The sequence below is a fragment of the Drosophila miranda genome, chromosome XL (assembly GCF_003369915.1).
Source record: "Drosophila miranda strain MSH22 chromosome XL, D.miranda_PacBio2.1, whole genome shotgun sequence".
Lineage (NCBI taxonomy): Eukaryota > Metazoa > Arthropoda > Insecta > Diptera > Drosophilidae > Drosophila > Drosophila miranda.
In genome coordinates, this window is record NC_046673.1 from 826353 (window position 1) to 845875 (window position 19523).

General features: G+C 48.6%; 4 protein-coding genes across 11 annotated transcripts in view; 1 reads left to right on the forward strand and 3 right to left on the reverse strand.

Annotated features, from left to right (window-relative positions):
• Positions 1–9: 9 nt before the first annotated feature.
• On the reverse strand, positions 10–4565 carry LOC108152724 (cell division cycle 7-related protein kinase). 4 transcript variants are annotated; one of them, XM_017282280.2, is made up of 4 exons: positions 4261–4565; positions 3456–4146; positions 3053–3275; positions 10–1926 (listed from the first exon to the last, which is right to left on the reverse strand). In XM_017282280.2, the coding sequence occupies exons 2-4, from the start codon at positions 3907–3909 to the stop codon at positions 390–392; spliced, it is 2214 nt and encodes a 737-aa protein (XP_017137769.1). In that variant the 5' UTR covers positions 3910–4146; positions 4261–4565; the 3' UTR covers positions 10–389. The 4 variants fall into 4 exon arrangements, with proteins under 4 accessions (XP_017137769.1, XP_017137753.1, XP_017137762.1 ...); XM_017282264.2 differs by having other exon boundaries at positions 3456–4161; XM_017282273.2 differs by having other exon boundaries at positions 3456–4161; positions 4216–4565.
• An 87-nt stretch (positions 4566–4652) lies between these two features.
• LOC108152741 (protein swallow) lies at positions 4653–6687 on the reverse strand. Of its 2 annotated transcripts, none has more exons than XM_033390883.1 (3): positions 6330–6687; positions 5417–6250; positions 4653–5356 (listed from the first exon to the last, which is right to left on the reverse strand). In XM_033390883.1, exons 1-3 carry the CDS (start codon positions 6592–6594, stop codon positions 4863–4865), a joined length of 1593 nt encoding a protein of 530 aa, XP_033246774.1. In that variant the 5' UTR covers positions 6595–6687; the 3' UTR covers positions 4653–4862. The 2 variants fall into 2 exon arrangements, with proteins under 2 accessions (XP_033246774.1, XP_017137782.1); XM_017282293.2 differs by having other exon boundaries at positions 5417–6271.
• A 140-nt stretch (positions 6688–6827) lies between these two features.
• Positions 6828–7996, forward strand: LOC108152748 (calcyclin-binding protein). Its single transcript, XM_017282306.2, has 3 exons — positions 6828–6943; positions 7017–7189; positions 7247–7996. Exons 1-3 carry the CDS (start codon positions 6929–6931, stop codon positions 7752–7754), a joined length of 696 nt encoding a protein of 231 aa, XP_017137795.1. The 5' UTR covers positions 6828–6928; the 3' UTR covers positions 7755–7996.
• A 39-nt stretch (positions 7997–8035) lies between these two features.
• Positions 8036–19523, reverse strand: part of LOC108152708 (GAS2-like protein pickled eggs) — a 61265-nt gene continuing 49777 nt past the window's right edge. For 3 of the 4 annotated variants that reach the window (XM_017282244.2, XM_033390827.1, XM_033390830.1), the window contains 7 exons: positions 17345–17541; positions 17165–17283; positions 16786–17093; positions 12766–12873; positions 12496–12692; positions 11758–12413; positions 8036–11698 (listed from right to left, as the gene is read on the reverse strand). In XM_017282244.2, the coding sequence (XP_017137733.1) occupies positions 10473–11698; positions 11758–12413; positions 12496–12692; positions 12766–12873; positions 16786–17093; positions 17165–17283; positions 17345–17541 (2811 nt within the window). In that variant the 3' untranslated portion in view covers positions 8036–10472. Of the gene's footprint in view, positions 11699–11757; positions 12414–12495; positions 12693–12765; positions 12874–13409; positions 13530–16785; positions 17094–17164; positions 17284–17344; positions 17542–19523 lie in introns of those variants that run through there. The other variant, XM_033390835.1, reaches the window with a different exon arrangement.

A 19523-nucleotide genomic window follows, 5' to 3' on the forward strand; every position in this document is an offset into this window, starting at 1 on the left:
TGTATAAAATAAACTTCATATTATATTTATTGTATTCCTTTACAGTATTTTTCACTTTTCTCTCTTATCCTTTTCAATTTTTGGTATTTTTTTTCTCCTATTTTTCATGGTTAACACTGCTATAAATATACATGTATAGTATGCATACTTTCTTTTTGGTTTCATTTTTTTGAGTATATGATGGACGATAAACTCATCAAATTTAAATGAGAAGCAAATTTGAGGTAAGTATATGTGGCCGGGGGCGGCGGATGTGGGGCTGAGGTGCTTGTTCTAGATGCGCGCCCTGGACAGCGAACAAGCTGAGATGGTTGGTGTATGTACAGATATTGTATGGTGATTTGAAAGAGATGTATAGTCTATATACAATGTGCAGGGAACGACTAGCTTTATAGCTTATTGAGCACCGTCTGGAGCTCCTCCAATTTGGCGGGATACAGCAGCTGCTGCTCTATCTCCAGCTGCTGCAGCGGCTGTATTCCCATTGAGACGGCTTTATTGGCAAAACGGCGACGCGTCATCTGCCTAGTGGAAGCGGTGCGGCCCTTGCGGGGCGTGTTGGCGACTTGCTCATCACCACCCGACTGTGTGCACTGGCTTTGGCCCAGACAGTTGAAGAAAGAATGCTGCAGGGCCTCGGCGGCGGTGATGCGCTTGTGCGGATTGACCTCGAGAAGGCGCTCCAGCAGGTCGTAGGCGGAGGCGGGGAAGACCTCGTAAGGCTCCAGCGGTTCGGTCACATAATCACTCTCCTCACACAGGCAGTTGAAAAAGTACTGGTCACAGTTCTTGCAGACCTCGCACTGACCGTCGGGTGCCTCGTACTTCTTCAGCATCTTTGCATCGCTGAAGATGGCTCGGTTGCGGAACCGCAGGCAGAGTTTGCGTAGGTTAAGCGGACGGGAACGCTGGCTGAGGGTGACCATGCGTTCCAGGGCCAAGGCCGTCTTGCGTATTTCCTGGTCTCCGAAGATGGTGACTATCTCAGCCAGGGCTATGTAGTCGTTGGGTGCCTTGAAAAACGGATAAACCGATGACATGAGCGAGAGAAAGATTACGCCGACGGACCACACATCCACGGCCGTGGTCTGGTCCGCATACTTGAGCAGCACCTCGGGTGGACGGTAGCCAGGAGTGCCAGCCCGCGAGGCGTGCACCTCCTTCTTCATAAGACAGTTGAGGCACACCGACGGGTTGGCGAAGCAGAAGCACTTGGCACTGTTTGTGGATCCAGTGGCGCTTCGGTTTGTGTTGTACTTGCTGCCTGTGCTTGCGGTGCCTGTGCCCGTACTTGTAGTCTGGTCCGGTTGCATGTGCTGTTGTTGCTGGTGGATGTTCTGAGTGGAAAGCTGTGTCTCTGATGCCTGAGGGACAACCTCTTTCGACTCATTCTGGGCATGGGCAATCTCGTTGACCGGCTTAAGCGGCATCTTGCTCCAGCCGCCCTCCTCGTTCAGCCGCATGCGCTTAACTGCTCCCCCCAGGCCGGCATCGGCTGCGGCCACCGCTATAGCAGCAGCAACTGTTGTCTGCAGTGCCTCCGTCTCCCTGTCTCTGAAGCGCTTGCTGTGCGGACCACCAGCCCCTCCAGTGTGGCGGCTGCGCTGCTCCTGCTGTCCTACGGCCGTGCCCGGGGCCGAGACCGGAGGATTGACATGTTGGGCCAGCCCAAAGTCCACTAGAAGAAACTCGCGGCGACGCCGGTTGTACAGGAAGTTGCTGGGCTTTACATCCCGGTGGATGACGTTGAATTTGTGGACGTGGCGCAGGGCCACCAGCAGGTTGCGCATGTACAGCCGAATCTCTGACACGTCCATTTTGGTGTAGAAGTCATGGAATCGGTCGTGCGGCATGTATGGCATCACGAAGGCGGCTGAGGCGTCACATCGCATGCAACAGTGGATTCCGACGACGTTGTCCATTCCGCTGTCAATGAAAAAGAGGGAGATAACAGTAGATTAGGGGCTATCCAATCTATAGATCTAGCACCCTAGGACCCTTTGATCTGGATCTGTTTGCATGCACATAACAAAAAAAAACCGCCCACACACAACCAAACAAACACTCTCCCCGACTCCTCTCAGCGTGCCAGTCTGTGATAGCGTGTCGACGTCACACAGCGATGAGCGATGAGAATACGCGAGCAATCGGCATGACTGGTCATAATTATCGTCGATGTGACGCAATTGGGCTACGGAACTTGCGCAAATTGCTTGAATAGACAAAAATCGCCGAGGGTCGTCTGCTTCGAGAGGAAAATGAGGAGGCAGCCGGCTAATGTCATGCAAGTATGTACAAGTATATGTATGCGGCCGGACTGCGGTTGGAGTCATCTCAACGTCATCTCTGCTGTTCACCCACGCGACCACTCTCTCTCTTGTCCACACTCTCAACTAGTGCGCTCTCAATGAGCGGTATTGGTATATTGGGTCAGCTTACCCGACCAGCCGTTAGCGAGATACTCTTGCGCCAGGCGGTTTAAAGTGGTATGGAACGGATTGGGTATGTGTCGGCTAACAGCCATCGAAACGTTGTGTCTAATCTAATCTCAAAGCAACTGCTGCTGCTGCTCGCAGTTATTGAATCGATAAGCGGCTGTTTAAAGCCGAGGATATGCAAATGTGTCCATCAATTTATTTGATTCATAATTTTTTGACACTAGCACGACCCAATCGTCATTAGAGCGAGAGAAACCGCTGAGGCGAGGGCGGATAGACAGACAGACACAGAGTGACAGCACTTAAACTGTAAATGAGCACGTGAATGGTGTGTGCAAGTGCAAGTGCAATAAACGTTCTTTCGTTTCATCGCTGGCTCGTTCGTGCGTTTGTTCGTCTGTTCGTTCGTAGATAGCGAAGCGGCGGCTGCCGGTTACCGGCTGACGTCAGATACGTTAGCGACTTCTGACGCAAACGAGGACGAAAACGAACACAAACCCACCACACCACTGTGTGGCAGAGCCACGCTACGGGTATACATATATCTCTACGTATGTGGATACTACGTCGGTGTTGGGTGTTTGTGGCGGGGTGGCGACTCTGTTGGAACCTACCCCATTTTGGTCATGCACTGGAGCTCCTTCATAATCCGGTCGGGATGGCTGGTGGGTATGTGGTGCTTGATGGCGAACTTGCGCCGCATGCTCTCCGGAAGATTCGCCTCTCGCTTGAGCGTGGCCAGCAGTACGGTGCTAAAGGTGCCGTTGCCTATCCGGCTCTGTACGTCAAACAGATGGCCCACGTCCGGGATGCGCGTTAGCAAGTCAGTGATGGCATCTGTGGGGGAGGGAGAAATAAGAGTAGGGGTTTTTAATCAAGAGCTACACACATTCTACAGGTGCTACCCATTCGCACGTTGAAAACGCACCGCACGCAATAGATTCGGAAATGCGCACTAAACTCTTCCTTCGCAATCCCACAAAAATGCTGGCAAAGAGGTAGCTTCGTCGTACATACCTTCGCTTTTGTTACGCAGCTTCATCAATCTGGCTCCTGTGGCTATATCGAGTTCCGTTCCTGATGGTGGTGCGGCTTCTGCGGCATCTACGGCTCCCACTACTGCTCCTGCTGCCTCTGCAGACGGCAACTGCTGCTCCACAATGGGCGCTCCGTTTTGCTCCACAGTGGGTTTTACAAGGGGCTGGCTATGGACAGAACCCACGGCTAGCCCGCTATCATTACCGTTGGTGCTGTGGCTGAGCTGCTTCTGCAGCTTTGTCACTGGGTTTCTGACTCTGGCCGGCGTGTCCAGGCGAGTCGCTTGCCTGGCGTGAATACCAACGCCACCGCTAACGAGGAGAAGGGGACTGTTACCAGTATAAAACTGGATTGTGTTATGCTTTGATTTGCGGTTGTGCTGGGCATGCTGCTGGTGCACAGCCATCGGCTCGTTGATGAAGCGCTCCGCCATTGCAGGGTTCAACTGATAGGTCTGGAGCTGGGCTGGGAGTATTTTATTGTGGCAATAGTGGACTGTTGCTGTTTCTGTTCATCGGCTTGGTCCATGGGGCGAAATGAGACGAGCTTTTTCAGAACGACTCCCTGCGAGCGTGAGCGTTTGTTTGACGCGTGTGTGTGCGTTCGTGATTGCGACGTCCAGAGCTACCGTTTTCCCAAGAATTGTCGAGAGAACGATCTCTGTTGTGCTCTAGATATTTATATACTGAAAATTTTTGTTGTCGAGAATTGTCGAGTGCTTCAACTGCAACTGACGTACCTCGGGCTGCCTGCCGTGCGGTAAAATTTTCCAACGCCTACTTACTTGTCTAGTCTCGGGATTTGGTTCTGTTTCAACTTCCTATTGTTGTCGCCGCCGTCCCCAGCTTGGGCTGCCGCCTGGGCCGCCCTTCACTGCTCAGTCTTCTTCAGCGGTGGCGCCTCGCCCGCGACTTGGTAGCGTTTGGTTTTGGCCGATTTTCTGCGATTGAAAGACTGAAAACATCTACCACACTTTGCGTATTATCTAATTAATTTGCGCAGCGTAGGAGGCTCGTCTGACTTTCGTTTTTACGTATTTTCTACGACGACCCCGAGCAGAATTCGCTTGCCTTTGCATTTCGCACTTATCGGTTATCGATAAATGCCAGGCGCGCCAGCTGATGATGTTATCGATTATTCTGGACTACCAACTCGTAGTAAATATCTTTAAAAATATTCAAAAATACACATATATTTAGCCTGGGGTTTTAACTTGGATTACATACATACACACACATATTATAGATGACAGGAGACTCTCGAGGGGTACATTAAGGATACCATACTTAACGCAAAATAAAATAATAAATTTTGATACAATAATTAAAACGAAAGCCAGACAAATTTTTAGTGATCGACACATAATTTAGTATATATGTATATAGATCAGCGGTCGGTGTGTCGACCGCTGTATTCCTCGCGTAGCAATGGCATGCCAATGGTGTAGGTGGCACTGCTGGCGTTGACCGATTGGTTCGTGTCTGTGCAGCGGACACAAGGCCCAAGAAGGCGTAGCATGCGAGTGCCCATCGAAGTTCTCTTGTGCCTGAACTGCACGTGGGACTGGTTCAAAAGGTTGGTCTCACTTGTTCCGGAATTTTGCTCTGGATTGGAACTTTGACTTACATTAATAGACCTCACTTCGATGACGCGGCTGTTGCGCTTGTCGAAAAAATAGATGCCGTCACTGTGACCCCAATCTTGCATCGGCGGGTAGATGCTGCCTTGGGGCTGGCGATGGTACGGTGAGCGCAAATCGAGGGCTTCAACCTCGATGGCAGAGTCGTTGCTGCTTGGGTGACTGCTCTCAGAGTTGTTGGGGGCCGCGCCCCGTCTGGAGGTGATGGCTCGGGAGGATGAAAGGCCAGTGGAGGCGGTGCCTGGCAGGAAGAGTTAAGAGACAAAATAGAAAGGTTGGAATGCATTTCGAGAGTACGCACCATTTCCATTAGGCTCTGCTTGGGTGCTGTCGTTGCTGAAGTCCAGCGAGAGCGGCTGGATGTTTTTCTTCGGTTTTCCGGCATTGGGCTGGCGGGCGGCGGGTGCCACGCTCAGCAGGGCCACCTCAATGGAACCGGCACTGCTATCGTAGGTGAGATTGTTCGTATTGGAGCCGGGAAGCGGCGTTCCGCTATCTGCAATGGCGACCATGTTCGATAGTCGAGATATGTTCGGGGCATGGGAGAGTAATTCGTGGCCGGTTTGTGTGGCCTTAGGGACGCTCGCGGGCGGACAGAAGTTGAGGGAACGAAGCGAGTAACTTTGATTGCGTTTCAACTTCTCTTTGCAGTCGGTCAGATCGGTGCGCAAGACGTCAAAGTTTCGCCGCAGCTGCATGTTCTCCATTGCCTTCTCGTCCAGCTTGGTCTGCAGATAGTCGCTGTAGGACTTCAGGTCCTCTTTGTCATTCTGCAGGCGCTCATTCTCGCTGAGCAGGCGCTCGTAGCTGCCGTTGGGGGTTTTGGCATCAGTTATGTTTCCCGCAGTGCTGTTATCCAGAGACTCGTCCAGATTGTGCAGCTCGTCTACACTGAAGTGGGCTCCGCGCTCTCTGGCTGTGGGCGTCAAATACTCCGGCATGGAGCTGTGGCGCTGGAACTTCTTGGTCGCATTGCGACGCTGTTGGTCCTGGGCATGGATATCCGCTATGTACTTTGCCACTTTGCTAGTCACGTGTTTGTAGCGCCGTTTTGTGTGCGCCGAGTGAATGTCCTGGTAGGAGACAGACTTGCTGCTCCGGGCGCTTTTTATCTGAAGTTCGGAATTACCGTTCGCTAGGGCAGAATCCTCAAAATCTGCATTAACCTCAACGATAAGTGGGAACGCTAGGTGATTAGGAATGTGATTGCTTACCTTTTTCTACCTCTTCCTCTTCTTCACACTGGTCAAGGCCCACCGGGTCACTGACACAGGTCTTGGCGCTCTTGTTGGCGGCATCGATGAACGAACTCTCATCAGAGCAATCGCTGGTTAAAAATGGCGCGGGATTGCGCTCAAATGCCTCTGGCTGATCGTGTTCGCCAAATTGGCTCTTGAACTGGCGTGAAGCACCTATGCTCGCACTGTTAAGCTGTTCGAACAGCTCGTCGGCGGGAAAGCTCTCGTCTTCCAGGCTCATATTTTACAAAAACCACAATGTGAACACAATTTAACCTTTTTATTAACGCGACATACACTTAGTATTGGCACAACTGGAAGAGTGCCGTTACTTTAGTATAAGACGGAGAGCTGCCAACTTTTCTAAAACTGAATATACTAAAAATATCTCTGCCTCAATCGATATAAACGAATACAAACGATATTAATCGATGAGAGCCAATGTGCTTTATGAGGCTTTTGTCATTTTATAGTACATTCTAAACAAGACGGCGCCGGCGTCAGTAAATTTACTCGAAATTTCCGAAAAAATTTAAAATTATTCTTAAGTAAAGCAATATCAAAAAAATTGTGCGATGTCGATGGAACAGGTAAATAAATCTTTAGTCATCATCTGTTTTCCGAGTAAAATTATCTCTCATTCGGTTTTACCCGTAAAAATAGCTTAAGTCCGATGTAGCCGAATTTGCTGCTTTGCTGGAACAGACGAAAAGCGCCCGCATCAAAGGTGTTCTCACTACAGGAAAGGCAGAGGCGGAGCGCGAGATTGTCAACCTGGAGATGAAGGCACGCCTCGCCGCAGAGCGCCAGTCGTCTAGTTCAAGCGATGCTAAAAGGTAGGACTCAATTTGAGACAAGCTATTTCTACTGCTGATTTCTCTCCTCCCCCAAAGATATCTGCATGAGCTCACTGACTACGGGTGGGACCAGAGTGCCAAATTTGTCAAACTCTTCATCACACTGAATGGCGTACAGGGCTGCACCGAAGAGTCCGTCACTGTCAACTACACCGAGACCTCGCTGCAGCTCCATGTGTGCGACCTTAGCGGTAAAGACTTTGGTCTGTCCGTGAACAATCTGCTGCACGCGATAGATGTAGATAAGAGCTATCGCAAGATCAAGACCGACATGGTAGCCATCTATCTGAAGAAAGCCGAGGAGGGCGTAAACTGGGATGTGCTCACCTCTATTCAGAAGCGCCTTAAGCAGAAGCAAGATACTGAAATGAGCAAGGACACCGAGAATCCGGAGTCAGCGTTGGTCAACATCATGAAAAAAATGTATAACGACGGTGACTCCAAGACCAAGCAGATGATTGCCAAGGCCTGGACCGAGAGTCAGGAAAAGTCGCGCATGGGCAAGGAGATTGGCGGAGGCCTCGACGCATTCGGCGACCTTTAAGTCTGCATCCAAACCTGTCGTTTGTCCATTGTTCCGCAAGACTCTGCTCCACTCCCGGTTCGAACTCCAATAAATTGCATATATACTATATTTTCGAACTGCTGCAAGTGCGACTTTGATATGTACATACATAGAGTATATATAGAGGGCACTACTTTTCGCAGATGCATAATAGTATGTACATTCTTATACTTACAATTTGAGGATAAATAAAGTACCAGAGTGGGAATTAAGTTCAGGAATTGCGCTGTGCATTTGGAGTGAAAGACTTGGCTTGGCTGTTGGTTTATATAATTGTATATAGGCGTTTATTAATTAAATTCTTGTGTTTAAAATCTATTATGCTGCTGTTCGCTAGAGTATACTCTCGTGGTCTAATCTATTCCATTTGTAATAGTTAGTTTGCTTTCGAAATGAATTGATAATTACACGTTAACTGTATTTTAAATACATTTTATATGTTCTGGGATATATCATTATAGTAAATATACTCGTATGTACATACATACATATAGTATAGGGCTCTTGCCCAAAATAATGCCCAAACGCCCCGGGGTGCATTTGCCTCCCTTCCTCCCACCAGATTGCCACATTCTCTTCTATAATTACTTGTACACCCGGGGATCGATCAGCCAAATCTCTATTTGTTATGTGTGTATGGTGTGTGAGTGTTGAAACAATTAAATTGTTAGTTTGCTCTTTGTTAAAAGATTACTCATTAGTTTGGTAGTGATTCGCTGCTCGCGCTATCGCGCGCCCCTAGATCCTATAGTACGTGAATTAGTATCAATGCTTTCAAATTAATTTGGTGTCCATTACAAAGCTGAAGAACGCATCATAAGCCAAACGGGGACAATGGAAAACAAACCAATTTTGAGTGAATGTTAAGGCCGATTATCCGAGTACATACGAACTATACAACAAGTAGATACATATGTGGGTAATAGACAAACACAATTAAAATCTATATTGTTAATGTCATAGGTACAATGTTGTAAGCTACAAGTCAACTTTGCTATAGCTAAAACAAAAACAAAAATCATGTGCATATGTATGTATGTGTTTTGTTTGATATAATTCCTGGGGGTCTGAAAATTATGCTATCCTTCCAAATCGTATCCTTATCTTTATCCGCTCTCCGATACTCTCTTCCCTTCCATGAAAGCTACAGATTTAGTTGTCATTGTACATATGTACATTTTGTGACCGTTTGTTAAGTTTTGGTTTGTATCTATGTATGCATGCATATCTATGCGAGTGTGCATGTGCATGTGTGTAGATACAAAGCGTTTCAAATATGAAAGAATGTGCCGATCTCTGCTAAACAAATTTCCGGAAGGATTAAGTTAAGAAGTTTTAGTTAAGAAGACTAAGCAAGTACCGTAAATTCTTGAAACGCAATGTACAGGTGTGCGTGTTTGTGGTGTGGTCTGGTGTGGTTTGGTGTGGTGTGGAAGAGTTTTCTGTGTGTTCGACAGGCCAAAGGTCCACGTTTTTTATGTCGGACCTGCATCCGCATGTGAATGTGTGTCTATATGTAATTATGTGAATTTATTCTGTAAAAGTTGAGTTTTCCAAAAAATTTCGGCTTGCCACAACACTCACACAATGATCTATCGATCTGAGGATCACAAGATCCTCTGCTAGCGTATAAAAATAGATGTTGCTTTTTGTGTCCCTACGAATCTACGAGTTAGAAGATTGAATTGCCTGCTCCTTTTTGGATCGATACCTCCTTTAAAAATTTCTAGAAAACTATGTATGCGTTCTCTATATGGTATTTGCATTTGCTCTGTAGATATATTCGATACAATTTGCTGCTTTTATGTTTGTTTTTGGATATTTTTAAAAGTTCCTGCTATTTCTAGACCAACATTTTTTTTAAAACTTTACTCGAGTCTTGTATTTTCTTTGTATTAATTGTTGTACGCATATATTTTAGATCCCATTTCAGCACAGATCGAATCCGATTCATACAGAAAGATAAAGACATAAAGAGAGATAGATAGAGAGAGAGAAAGTTTATAGGTGTCTGATTAGAGTTCAAGGATTATAGGGCTTTAGAATGCAACATACGAGTATGTTGCGTACGAGTATATGTACATACTATATATGTATGTATATATACGTAGAAGAGAGTGTGTATTATAAGGAATATGGGGATAGCTTTGCTGATTTGGGGCTCTGTGGCTCGATTTGAAAATGGGCCGGGTGTAAACATTGTGCCCAGCCTGTAAATGATGCAGTAAGTTTTGCCCTATAATTGATTTATTCTGATTCTTATCCTGATCGTAGCTTGGAAACTCTATGTATTCTATGGCCTGCAAATTGATTTCACTTTGGGTTAGTATTCCCGAGCGGAACATGGAGCCCTCCGACCATCCCAAATTCTGATTTCGCAGATTAGGTTCCTGTTCTGATTTCCGTTTCACTCCCATCCTCTACTCTGCTCTGCACCCACAAAAACACACACACGCACAGCAGCAGCGACAATTCCAGCTTGGCTTTAACCTAATTTATCTACTAACCCCAAACCCAACCCAATCCTTTCTTTCATTTCATTTTCTTTTCTTTTCCATCCCACGCCACTATACTGCTTCGCATCATATCGCCTGGTTATTGTTTGGGAGGTTTTTAGAAAACGCTCGGAAGCAGTCGGACCTTGGCGCTGGCGCTGGAGGCGATTGAACGGGCGCGGACGCTTTGCGTCGTCGGGCGCTAGTAAAGCTCTGTATGATGGCGCACCGGAGCCGGGATTTTGGACATGCCGCGCTCCCGTCTGGGCGAGACCACGCTGGCTGCTACAGCTCCCGCTCCCGCTCCCGCTCCCGCTCCCTCCACAGTGGTGGAGTGATTGCTCTCGCACGAGCTGGCGGCGGAGCTCCGCTTGGAACGAGCCTTGGCCGGGGGCGAGCAGCTCTCGGAGCGCTCCAGGTTGCCGTTGCTGTGAACCCACGCTGTGGTAAAGTCCTCGTACATGGGCGTCTTCTTGCCATTGGAACTGGTTTTCACAGCTCCCACTGCGGCTACGACTCCGGCTACTACTACTGTCCCAGAACTGGTTTGATTGCTGGCCGCATATCGGGAGAGGAGAGTCTTCATCTTCTCGAGGATCTGGGCATCGTTCTTGGCACTGCTGGCCGCCTCGAGCAGCTGCTGCGCCAGCGGGGACGAGGCATGGTTCTTTACTGGCGACGTGGTCAGGGAGCTAGTGCATCCGCCGCGCACCCTCCTCCCATTGCTGTCGTAGAGGATCTGGGACGATCGCCCCTTACCGCACCGCTCAAACGGAGCTGGGGCCACAAAGCTTTCTGGAGTGCACTGTGGCCGTCTCTTGCAGCTGTTGGGGGCAGCTGTAGTGCGTCCGCTCCATGTGTTGGTCACATCCCGTACCGTTGGTAGATGCGAGGCCTGCCGAGAGGCGCGTGGCGAAGGCACGGTCGTGGGCGTGGACGCCACCGTGGTGCGGCTGCGCATGGAGCGGTACACGGGCTGCTTGCGGCTGAAGCCGATGGGTGGTCCGGCGGAGGAGCGGAAGCTCAGATCCTGGAGGCTGCCGCCGGCGCCGCCGCAGGTGCTGTTGTCGATGCTGCGCCGGCGCTGAGCCAAAGGTGAGCGGGGAATTTTACTGAGCAGCGCCGGGGTCTGCTGGATCTCCAGCTTGGGGGAGGGCGGGCTCTTGGCCATGTCCACGGTAATCTCATCGTCGGTGATGAATACACCCGACTGCTCGAACTTGTCCGCCATCGTCGGCAGACGGAGGATGGCCGGCAGCGACTGGGGGCCATCGCACACAGAGTAGTCTTGCTCCACGTCCACGTCCGCATCCGCGTCAAGCTCCTGCCCATTGAGGTCCTCTTCCTCTAGTATATCCGTAGCCGCCTTCTCCGGGGGCTCTTCCGAAGGCGAGATCTGTGAGTCGCTGGACGTCTGATCGAGACGCGCTGCGGAAGGGAATTCGTAGCTTAGAGGGGAATCAAGGAAGGAGCGGTTGTGGACTCACCATTGGTTTCAGCGTCTTCCATCGAGGCCTGACTGTGCAGGGACTCGCGCTTCTGGGCACTCGACTGGTTTACCCCCAGGCTTCGGTAGCCTTCGTCGCTGATCTCGCTTCCGTTGTCGCTGATATTCTCAAACTTGCTTGAGTTGCCCTGCTCCGGGACGGACTGTCCCCCGCCAAGCACTCCTCCAGATGAAGGGGCAGTCACCGCCCCCCCTCCCAAGCCGGAATCCTCCAGGGAGCAGCTGCAGCCGCCTGGCAGCGACTTAGGTCCGCTGCTGTATGAGTCCAGGGAGCTCTGCTTCTTCCGCATGTCGATCAGCCGCCGGGGACTTGGTGACATGGAGCGCCTGGTCAGGCCAGGGGAGCCCAGCAGCTGTTGCTCTGGAACAACGGCCGTGGTGGAGGAGCCACTGACTGCCACGATTCCGTTGCTTTGGATACCGTTGATGAATTTAAGCTGCGGTGTCGGACTTCGACTCCGGTACTTTCCTGAATTTGGGGAGAGACTGTTGCCATTCTGTTGGGCCTGGCCTTGTGCAGCTCCCAGTCCAATTCCCATTCCCACTGCTGTTGCCGCTGTGGCTGCTGTTGCTCCTCCAGCTCCTCCTCCGTTACAGTTTGGACTGTTGAAGACGCGTCGCGCAGCGGTCGGTGACCTGAGAAAGGGAGTGGAGTGAAAGGGAGTAAATATCATTGGATCTAGAGGAGAGAAGGGACTACAAAATCCGAATCCCTTACCGCTCGAATATCACCTGAGCCTTGTGCAGCTCGATGCCGTTACTCGGATTGTGGTTGGGAGACTGTCGGGGGATGAGGCGGGCGGCCACCGAGCTGCGGTGCTGGGCCCGGCAGCGGCAGGGGTCGTGCTTATCCAGGTAGTGGGCCAGGGTATCCCATCCGCCTCCCACGCGCACCATCACATGGGAGCGCAGTATCTGAAAGTGGCACGCGAACATAAGCGATTCTCCCTCTGTATTCCTCGCATTCCAGCCGCCAACGAATACTCACCCGCACAAAGATGAGTACTTTGGTGTCGCCGATGCGATACTTGCCCTCGGACACCCGGACCATGGGAAACTGCGAGGGGCATGTGCATTTCTCTACCAGATCTCTAACCTGCAAAGGAATCAAATATATGTATACAGTTAATAGCCCATATTATAGTAGATTAAGAAACTGTACATCTCAAAACCTAATTGAGATCAAATAAAATAATAGTAAAAATTACCTATAATTAATAATAAAGAATGTAATATACATATGTATATGTACATACATATGTATGTAATCCTAAATTAGAAAAGATTATATAATCAGATAAGATTAGTTTGACCCAAACAAAACCAATGTGACATCTAGTGAATAGTGCTCTAATTAACTTGTAGCACTAGGAAAGCCAGATAATAAAAAATAAAAATAAAATTAAAGATATACATACATATGTACATATGTATGTACATATGTACATGTACATACATACATACAATGTACAATATGCGATAGGGGTAGGGATAGGGATAGGGATAGGGATAGTTCGCCAACAACGGTCAACATTTTCTTCTTTGCTGTCTGGTCACTGACAAAACAGAAAAACAGCACGCGCAATATGTATGTACATATGTGTGTATGTATGTATGTACATATGTATGTACCTCTCTCACTGTGCAGAACATTTTTTGCCTCTTCGCTTGTGTTATCTGTTTCGTGTTTTCGGATGAGCCAACACGCGGTCGTGTCTCACAACAACTTAAAGAGACACTTTTGATCAAGCGCTCACAGAAAAAGTTTCTGCGTTGTGTGTTTAATTTTCTGCATATTTTTGGTTATTAGTTGGTTATGTGTTTTTCATTTACATACATATGTACATACATGCATATGTACATATGTAGGCAAGTAATCGTTGCCATAGGCACCACACTCACGGGCACGCATACAGACGCAAAAGACACCTTTTTCTTTCGCTCGCGACAAAATGGTCAATGAACAACAGTAACAAAAGAAACATGTAAAATCAGGCTTTGCTTGAGCGAAGAGCGAGTTAGGCAAAAACAGATTTGATCGGGTCTTCTCTGTCTCTTTTCTTTTCTCCATGTGTCCGTAAATGTGAGTGTTTTTTTCGGACACCCCGAAAGTGTCAACCGTTCTGTGCGAGGTCTGCTTTGGTACATACATACATACATATGTACATATGTACATATATTCGATAATTTGATGTTCTTTGATCAGTTATCGCTGCGCATGTGTCTATGTGTTTATGTTTTATGTTTATGATTTTGTTCATACATATGTTTATCGCAGCGATATCATGCCTGATGCATGATAATCCATATCAGTAAACTGGTCTAGCAAGGAGAACATTACTTGCTCTATAGGGTATCTCTGTCGATATGACCCTGGGCTGTGATAACTGATCGTTATCATCGTTGCCATACCATGATCTAAAGATGAGCTCTAATACGATGAGCCAATTCGATATCCGTAAACCGTAAAGTTCTGGGTGGCACTGTACCGTAAATCGAGTCTTTCTGGCCTGCCCTGCCATCCTGCCTGCCACCCAGCAACCTTCGTGGGCCGACGCTAACACCCGGCATTGCATAAGCCTGACCCCAGTAGTCGGACTGACTCCCTGACTGACTGGCGACCGACTATTGCAGTTGGAGCTGATGCTGATACTGTGTGCGCGGCTGAAGCTGACGCTGATCCAGCGACGAGCGTCGACGAGCATCGGGGTCACCAAATAGTTTTCCACTGCATAAATTCACGCGCTGCCATTGTCCAACCAACAAATGATCCGGAGAGGCAGCAGAGGGGCTGCCCTAGCCCTAGGGAGAGCCAAGCAGTCCATGGGAGCCAGACTGTGCTTCAGCCCCAGCCTGGGCTTCAGCATCAGTATCAGCATCAGCCCGAACTGACGACTCTGTCCGTCCCAACTGGCGGCAGCGGACAAACAACAAATGACGACTTGGCCCGACTCCGACTTCCACTCAAACTCCAACTCTGGGCTCTGACTCTGGACTCTGAGGTCTGGATCCTGGCTCCAACTCTTTCCTCGAGCCCATTGCTACTGTAGTTTGTTGCAAGACCAAACAGATGGATGGGCGGGTTAGAGGACAGAGTACAGGGGATAGAGAGGGAGGGCAACGCATTTGCACCTTTGAACTTTTGCATCTCCTTCGGCAGCTCTGAATGCGTGCTTAGGTGGAGCTGCTGACAATAAATCTTTCGGCCGTGGGGGATACCGGAATCGGGAGGGAATCTCGCATCTCTGCCAGAGATCGAGGATCGGCGTGACTCTGACGCATACGAGATTAGCTGGCCATGGCGATGGGGCGATGTGGTCCTGGGCTAACCATAAATCGCATGCCACAAGCATCCACGGCAGCAACTGCCTGCCACAGACAGCAGACAACAGGCCAGGGACAGACAGCTATGCGGACGTGCCAAAGCCTCAGTCTGAGTCTCCAGCTTCGAGCCGACAAATGATCGTGGTTGCTTCCCTTTTCTCCCTCTTTCTTTTCCTCGGTAGTGGCTGCTGTTGGTGGTGGTTGTTACTGCTGCTGCTGCTGCTGCTGCTGCTGCTGCTGCTGCTGCTGCTGCTGCTGATGCTGTTGGTGGCACATCATTTGATTTTCGACAAGTTGTTGAGGCTATTTGCTGATTTGGCTGCTGTGGCTACCTCCGATATTGCGGCTCTGGCTGCTGCACAAATATATTGGCTGACTCTGCCATGATCGAGTCGAGAGGATGGAGGATCGCCCGGACAGCTTGTGGCGCTGCTTCATGTCCATGTCCACGCCAAGACCATCTATCCATCCCCCAGCTGTCGATCTTTGCTAGATGTTGCTGCTGCTATTGCTGGCGGCGTGAGGAAATGTTTGCATGGCTTTCATTAGTCTGGACGTCGCTGATTTCCATTGCGTCTATCCTGCATCTATCCCCTACCATCTATCCACCCTCCCCTCATTTATCACCATCCTCCTGCTGTTGGTGATGCTGGCGCTGTCGTCACACTTGCAATTACATTGACTATTGCAATTGCTGTAATAGTTGTTGGCACATCGTCAGCGACGACGCCATTGGGGAACATCTTGTCAAATTAATTTGACATCTCAACATGGCAGACGGACTGCCGCAATGCCTCCATGCCGCACGGTCGGATTGGCGGAAATAGGAGATACTTTGCTCCCCCCTAAATTGGCATCCTATCCCCTACAATGTGTCCGACAGACACCTAACCAAATCCCACTCCAGGTTGCCTTAGATTGGTTTTCGTTTGGGTTGCATTTGACTTTGGTTTCGGTTTAGCTGCTTTTGGGCCAAGTTCCTAAATGGAAACTCAGCCATGGCTGAAAATGGTCTTAAGAAAAGTGGCAACAACGACAGCGGTCACTACGAAGGCAAAACAATCGTGAGTTGGGCCATGAACGAAATGTACATATGTATGTACAATCAAAAAGAGAAACCCCAAAGAAGTGGACACTGGCACTGGCACTGGCACTGGCACTGGCACTGGAACTGGAACTGGGACTTGGACACTTGAGGAACGTACAGACATATACACACCCATAGATAGCCCTGCCACAGAAAACCCAAAGGCACCAAACAGGAAACTAATGTACATAGCTAATACTCGAAGCGAGATCCCGATATAGACTTCTGTTCACTGAATCATGCTACAATTAAAGCTCTTGATAAGCTCTACAAAGGAATACAAGCAAAATGTCGCTCTGTCTGCGAAGGGTTCAGATCTTGAATTGAATTTAATTAAATTGAACTGAATCACTTTATAACGAAACAGAAAGGATTGAGTGAGAAAATCACAACGATATAAGAATTAGACCACTTGTTGGCAATCCGGAAACAGAAACACAATGATTCTTGCTTTTAGAAACTCAGTTGGTTATACGGCCAGACTTTTTCCAGCGTATCGTGTTGTAAGAATGTCTTGTAAACAAATGTTGAAGAAAGGACAAAAAAAGGTAAAGGTACAGATACGAGTAACATACATAGGTAGTCGGTCTCACTCACCATCTCATCGAGGCTTTTCAGATCGTTGGTGACTATCTGGGGCTGGGGACCGTACATCAGCATTGGATTCTCATCGGCATCATCTTCATTCTCCGAGTCATCGCTGTCATCGTATAGATCCGTCTCCGAGCCCACTGTCGTTGTCGTTATTGTTGTGGATGTGGCCGTGTTGCTAATCGTCGAGCTGTAGGCGATTGCCTCCGTCTGTGTCCCGCTGTCCGAGGAGTTGGCGCCATTGGCCTTGATATCGGCGGCGATCTCCCGATCGATTTGTCGCTCCATCTGCACCAGCATGGGGGCCAGCATTCCTGTTGGAAGAGAGAGGAGACCATGTGATAAGGATGGGGGATAATGTGAATCGAATCCCTAGATGACGTACCAAACTTGGCACCTCGTCGTGCCACCTCCAGGAGGCAGAGGATCACGTGCTTCTCATTCTTGCGCATGATCAGATCGTCCGTTTCAAACAGCAGGCATTCGATTATCTTGAGGCTCTTTCTGCAGGAATTATCGATTGAGTTATAGAAGAATCGATTGCCGTTGGGGATGAACCACTTACCTGCACCAAGTTATGAAGTTGGAGACATTGTCGCGAGCAAAGAAGGTACCGCTTTTAGCCGCCGGCAGGTAGTGGATGTTGCCCTGGGCCAGGATCGGACCGGCCAGGCCGGATGTCATCGAGCGTGTCATCGATTTGTTGCGCGCCTGTCGCCGGGCCAAATAGTCCACAGCCGCCTGCCGCACATAGTTCGCGTGCTGCAACAACGAGGAGCAGAAATACCCAATGAGCAGCACCCAATTTCAGCGAGCGGCGCGAGTGAAAGTCAAGACAAAAATACAAAACTAGAAAATTGTTATTTTTAAGCTTCCTAAGAATTTAGCACGACATTTTTAGGCTGTCCCAGGCCCGTGTCCCCCACAGCCCCGATCCACAGACCCCAACGGTCGTTAAACGATCAGCGTTGAGACGATATTTCGACAGGTTTTTTGTTATACCCGATACTCAAAATGAGTATTGGGGTATATTAGATTTGTGGTAAAAGTGGAAGTGTGTAACGTCCAGAAGGAATCGTTTCCGACCCCATAAAGTATATATATTCTTGATCAGCATCAATAGCCGAGTCGATTGAGCCCTGTCTGTCTGTCCGTCCGTCCGTCTGTCCGTCCGTCCGTCTGTCCGTCCCCTTCAGCGCCTAGTGCTCAAAGACTATAAGAGCTAGAGCAACGATGTTTTGGATCCAGACTTCTGTGATATGTCACTGCTACAAAAATATTTCAAAACTTCGCCCCGCCCACTTCCACCCCCACAAAGGGCGAAAATCTGTGGCATCCACAAATTCGACGATACGAGAAAACTAAAAACGCAGAATCGTAGAAGATGACTATATCTTGTAGAGTGCAAAATCTGAACCAGATCGTATAATTATTATAGCCAGAATCAAGAAAACAATTTCATTCTTTCTCGCTCTGTCTCTCTCTAACACACAGGTTTCATGGTCGGTTTTGCCAATTGCAAAATATGAGTTCAAGGATCTCAGAACCTATAAAAGCCAGAGCAACCAAATTCGGTATCCACACTCCTGTGATGTCGGACCTTAAGATGTTTTGTGTCAAAATTTCGACACACCCCCTTCCGCCCCCGCAAAGGACGAAAATCTGAGGCATCAACAATTCTCAGAGACTATTAAGGCTTGAGTAACCAAATTTGGTATCCGCACTCCTGTTAGATCTCACTATAAAACGTATATCTCAAAATTTCGCCCCACCCCCTTCCGCCCACACAAAGGACGAAAATCTGTTGCATCCACAATATTGAGGATACGAGAAAACTAAAAACGCAGAATCATAGATAACGATCATATATATCAGATTGCTGAATCTGGATCAGATCAGATCATTTTTATAGCCAAAAGGAACAAATCAATTTGCACTGGCTACGCAGCACCCGACGTCACGCTCAGACTGATTTTCTATCTCTCTCGCACGCACTCCTTGTCGTGTCGTTTAATATTAGCGGCGTCTGCCGGAGGAGAGCCATACTGACTTAGTATCGGGTATAACTGTAGAGTTGCGGTGTCCGCAGCAACTCACAACGTTCCCCCTCGTTTTTCTCTTCGTTTAACCGCTCACTTATGTACATATGTACATGTATGTAAATATGTGCAATAGTACAGTACACATCAAGAGGGTGCACATCCACATCCTTCTTCTAGTATTAACGCGGCCATGTTCTGTATGTTCATAAATTGAGAAACGAATTTTGCTGTATGGAAATATGTCAGGCGTACCCTCACCTATTGCACTCTAGAGATGGGAGAGAATTCATCAGTCATAACATATGTACATACATATTTTCTGTGGAACTCGCATCCTTTATCGCTTTACCGCCTTTCAGGAATCTGGAGACTACCACTTAGCCCCTTAGCCCCTTCACAGCTTACTTTAGTTTTGAGAAGTTTTCACCCACTTAGTCTCGTACTGCCTGTCTCTAACCCCTTCGTACCACACTGCCACAACAATTCGCCATTGGCACATTTGACGTTTGAGGTAATATCATCCGCCATCGGAGATCCCCCAAGCTCGAATCCCATATTCGAGGCGATACGATGCGCTGCACTGCGCTGCTGCTAGCGCAAGCAGTAATCGTGTCTCGACGTGTCATGCATTTCCATTTCCATTTCCATTTGCATCATTCCATATTCATTTATGCACATTTTGTTGTAATAATTTAATATTTA

Coding starts and splice junctions, on each gene's coding strand:
- LOC108152724 (XM_017282280.2), bottom strand. CDS start 3,909: ATGGCGGAGCGCTTCATCAACGAGCCGATGGCTGTGCACCAGCAGCAT. Junction 3,276..3,455: donor GCTGCGTAACAAAAGCGAAG/GTATGTACGACG, acceptor CCTCCCCCACAG/ATGCCATCACTGACTTGCTA. Junction 1,927..3,052: donor CAGTGCATGACCAAAATGGG/GTAGGTTCCAAC, acceptor TTTCATTGACAG/CGGAATGGACAACGTCGTCG.
- LOC108152741 (XM_017282293.2), bottom strand. CDS start 6,594: ATGAGCCTGGAAGACGAGAGCTTTCCCGCCGACGAGCTGTTCGAACAG. Junction 6,272..6,329: donor AGAGGAAGAGGTAGAAAAAG/GTAAGCAATCAC, acceptor AGGTTAATGCAG/ATTTTGAGGATTCTGCCCTA. Junction 5,357..5,416: donor AGCAGAGCCTAATGGAAATG/GTGCGTACTCTC, acceptor TCTTCCTGCCAG/GCACCGCCTCCACTGGCCTT.
- LOC108152748 (XM_017282306.2), top strand. Junction 7,190..7,246: donor AGTTCAAGCGATGCTAAAAG/GTAGGACTCAAT, acceptor CCTCCCCCAAAG/ATATCTGCATGAGCTCACTG.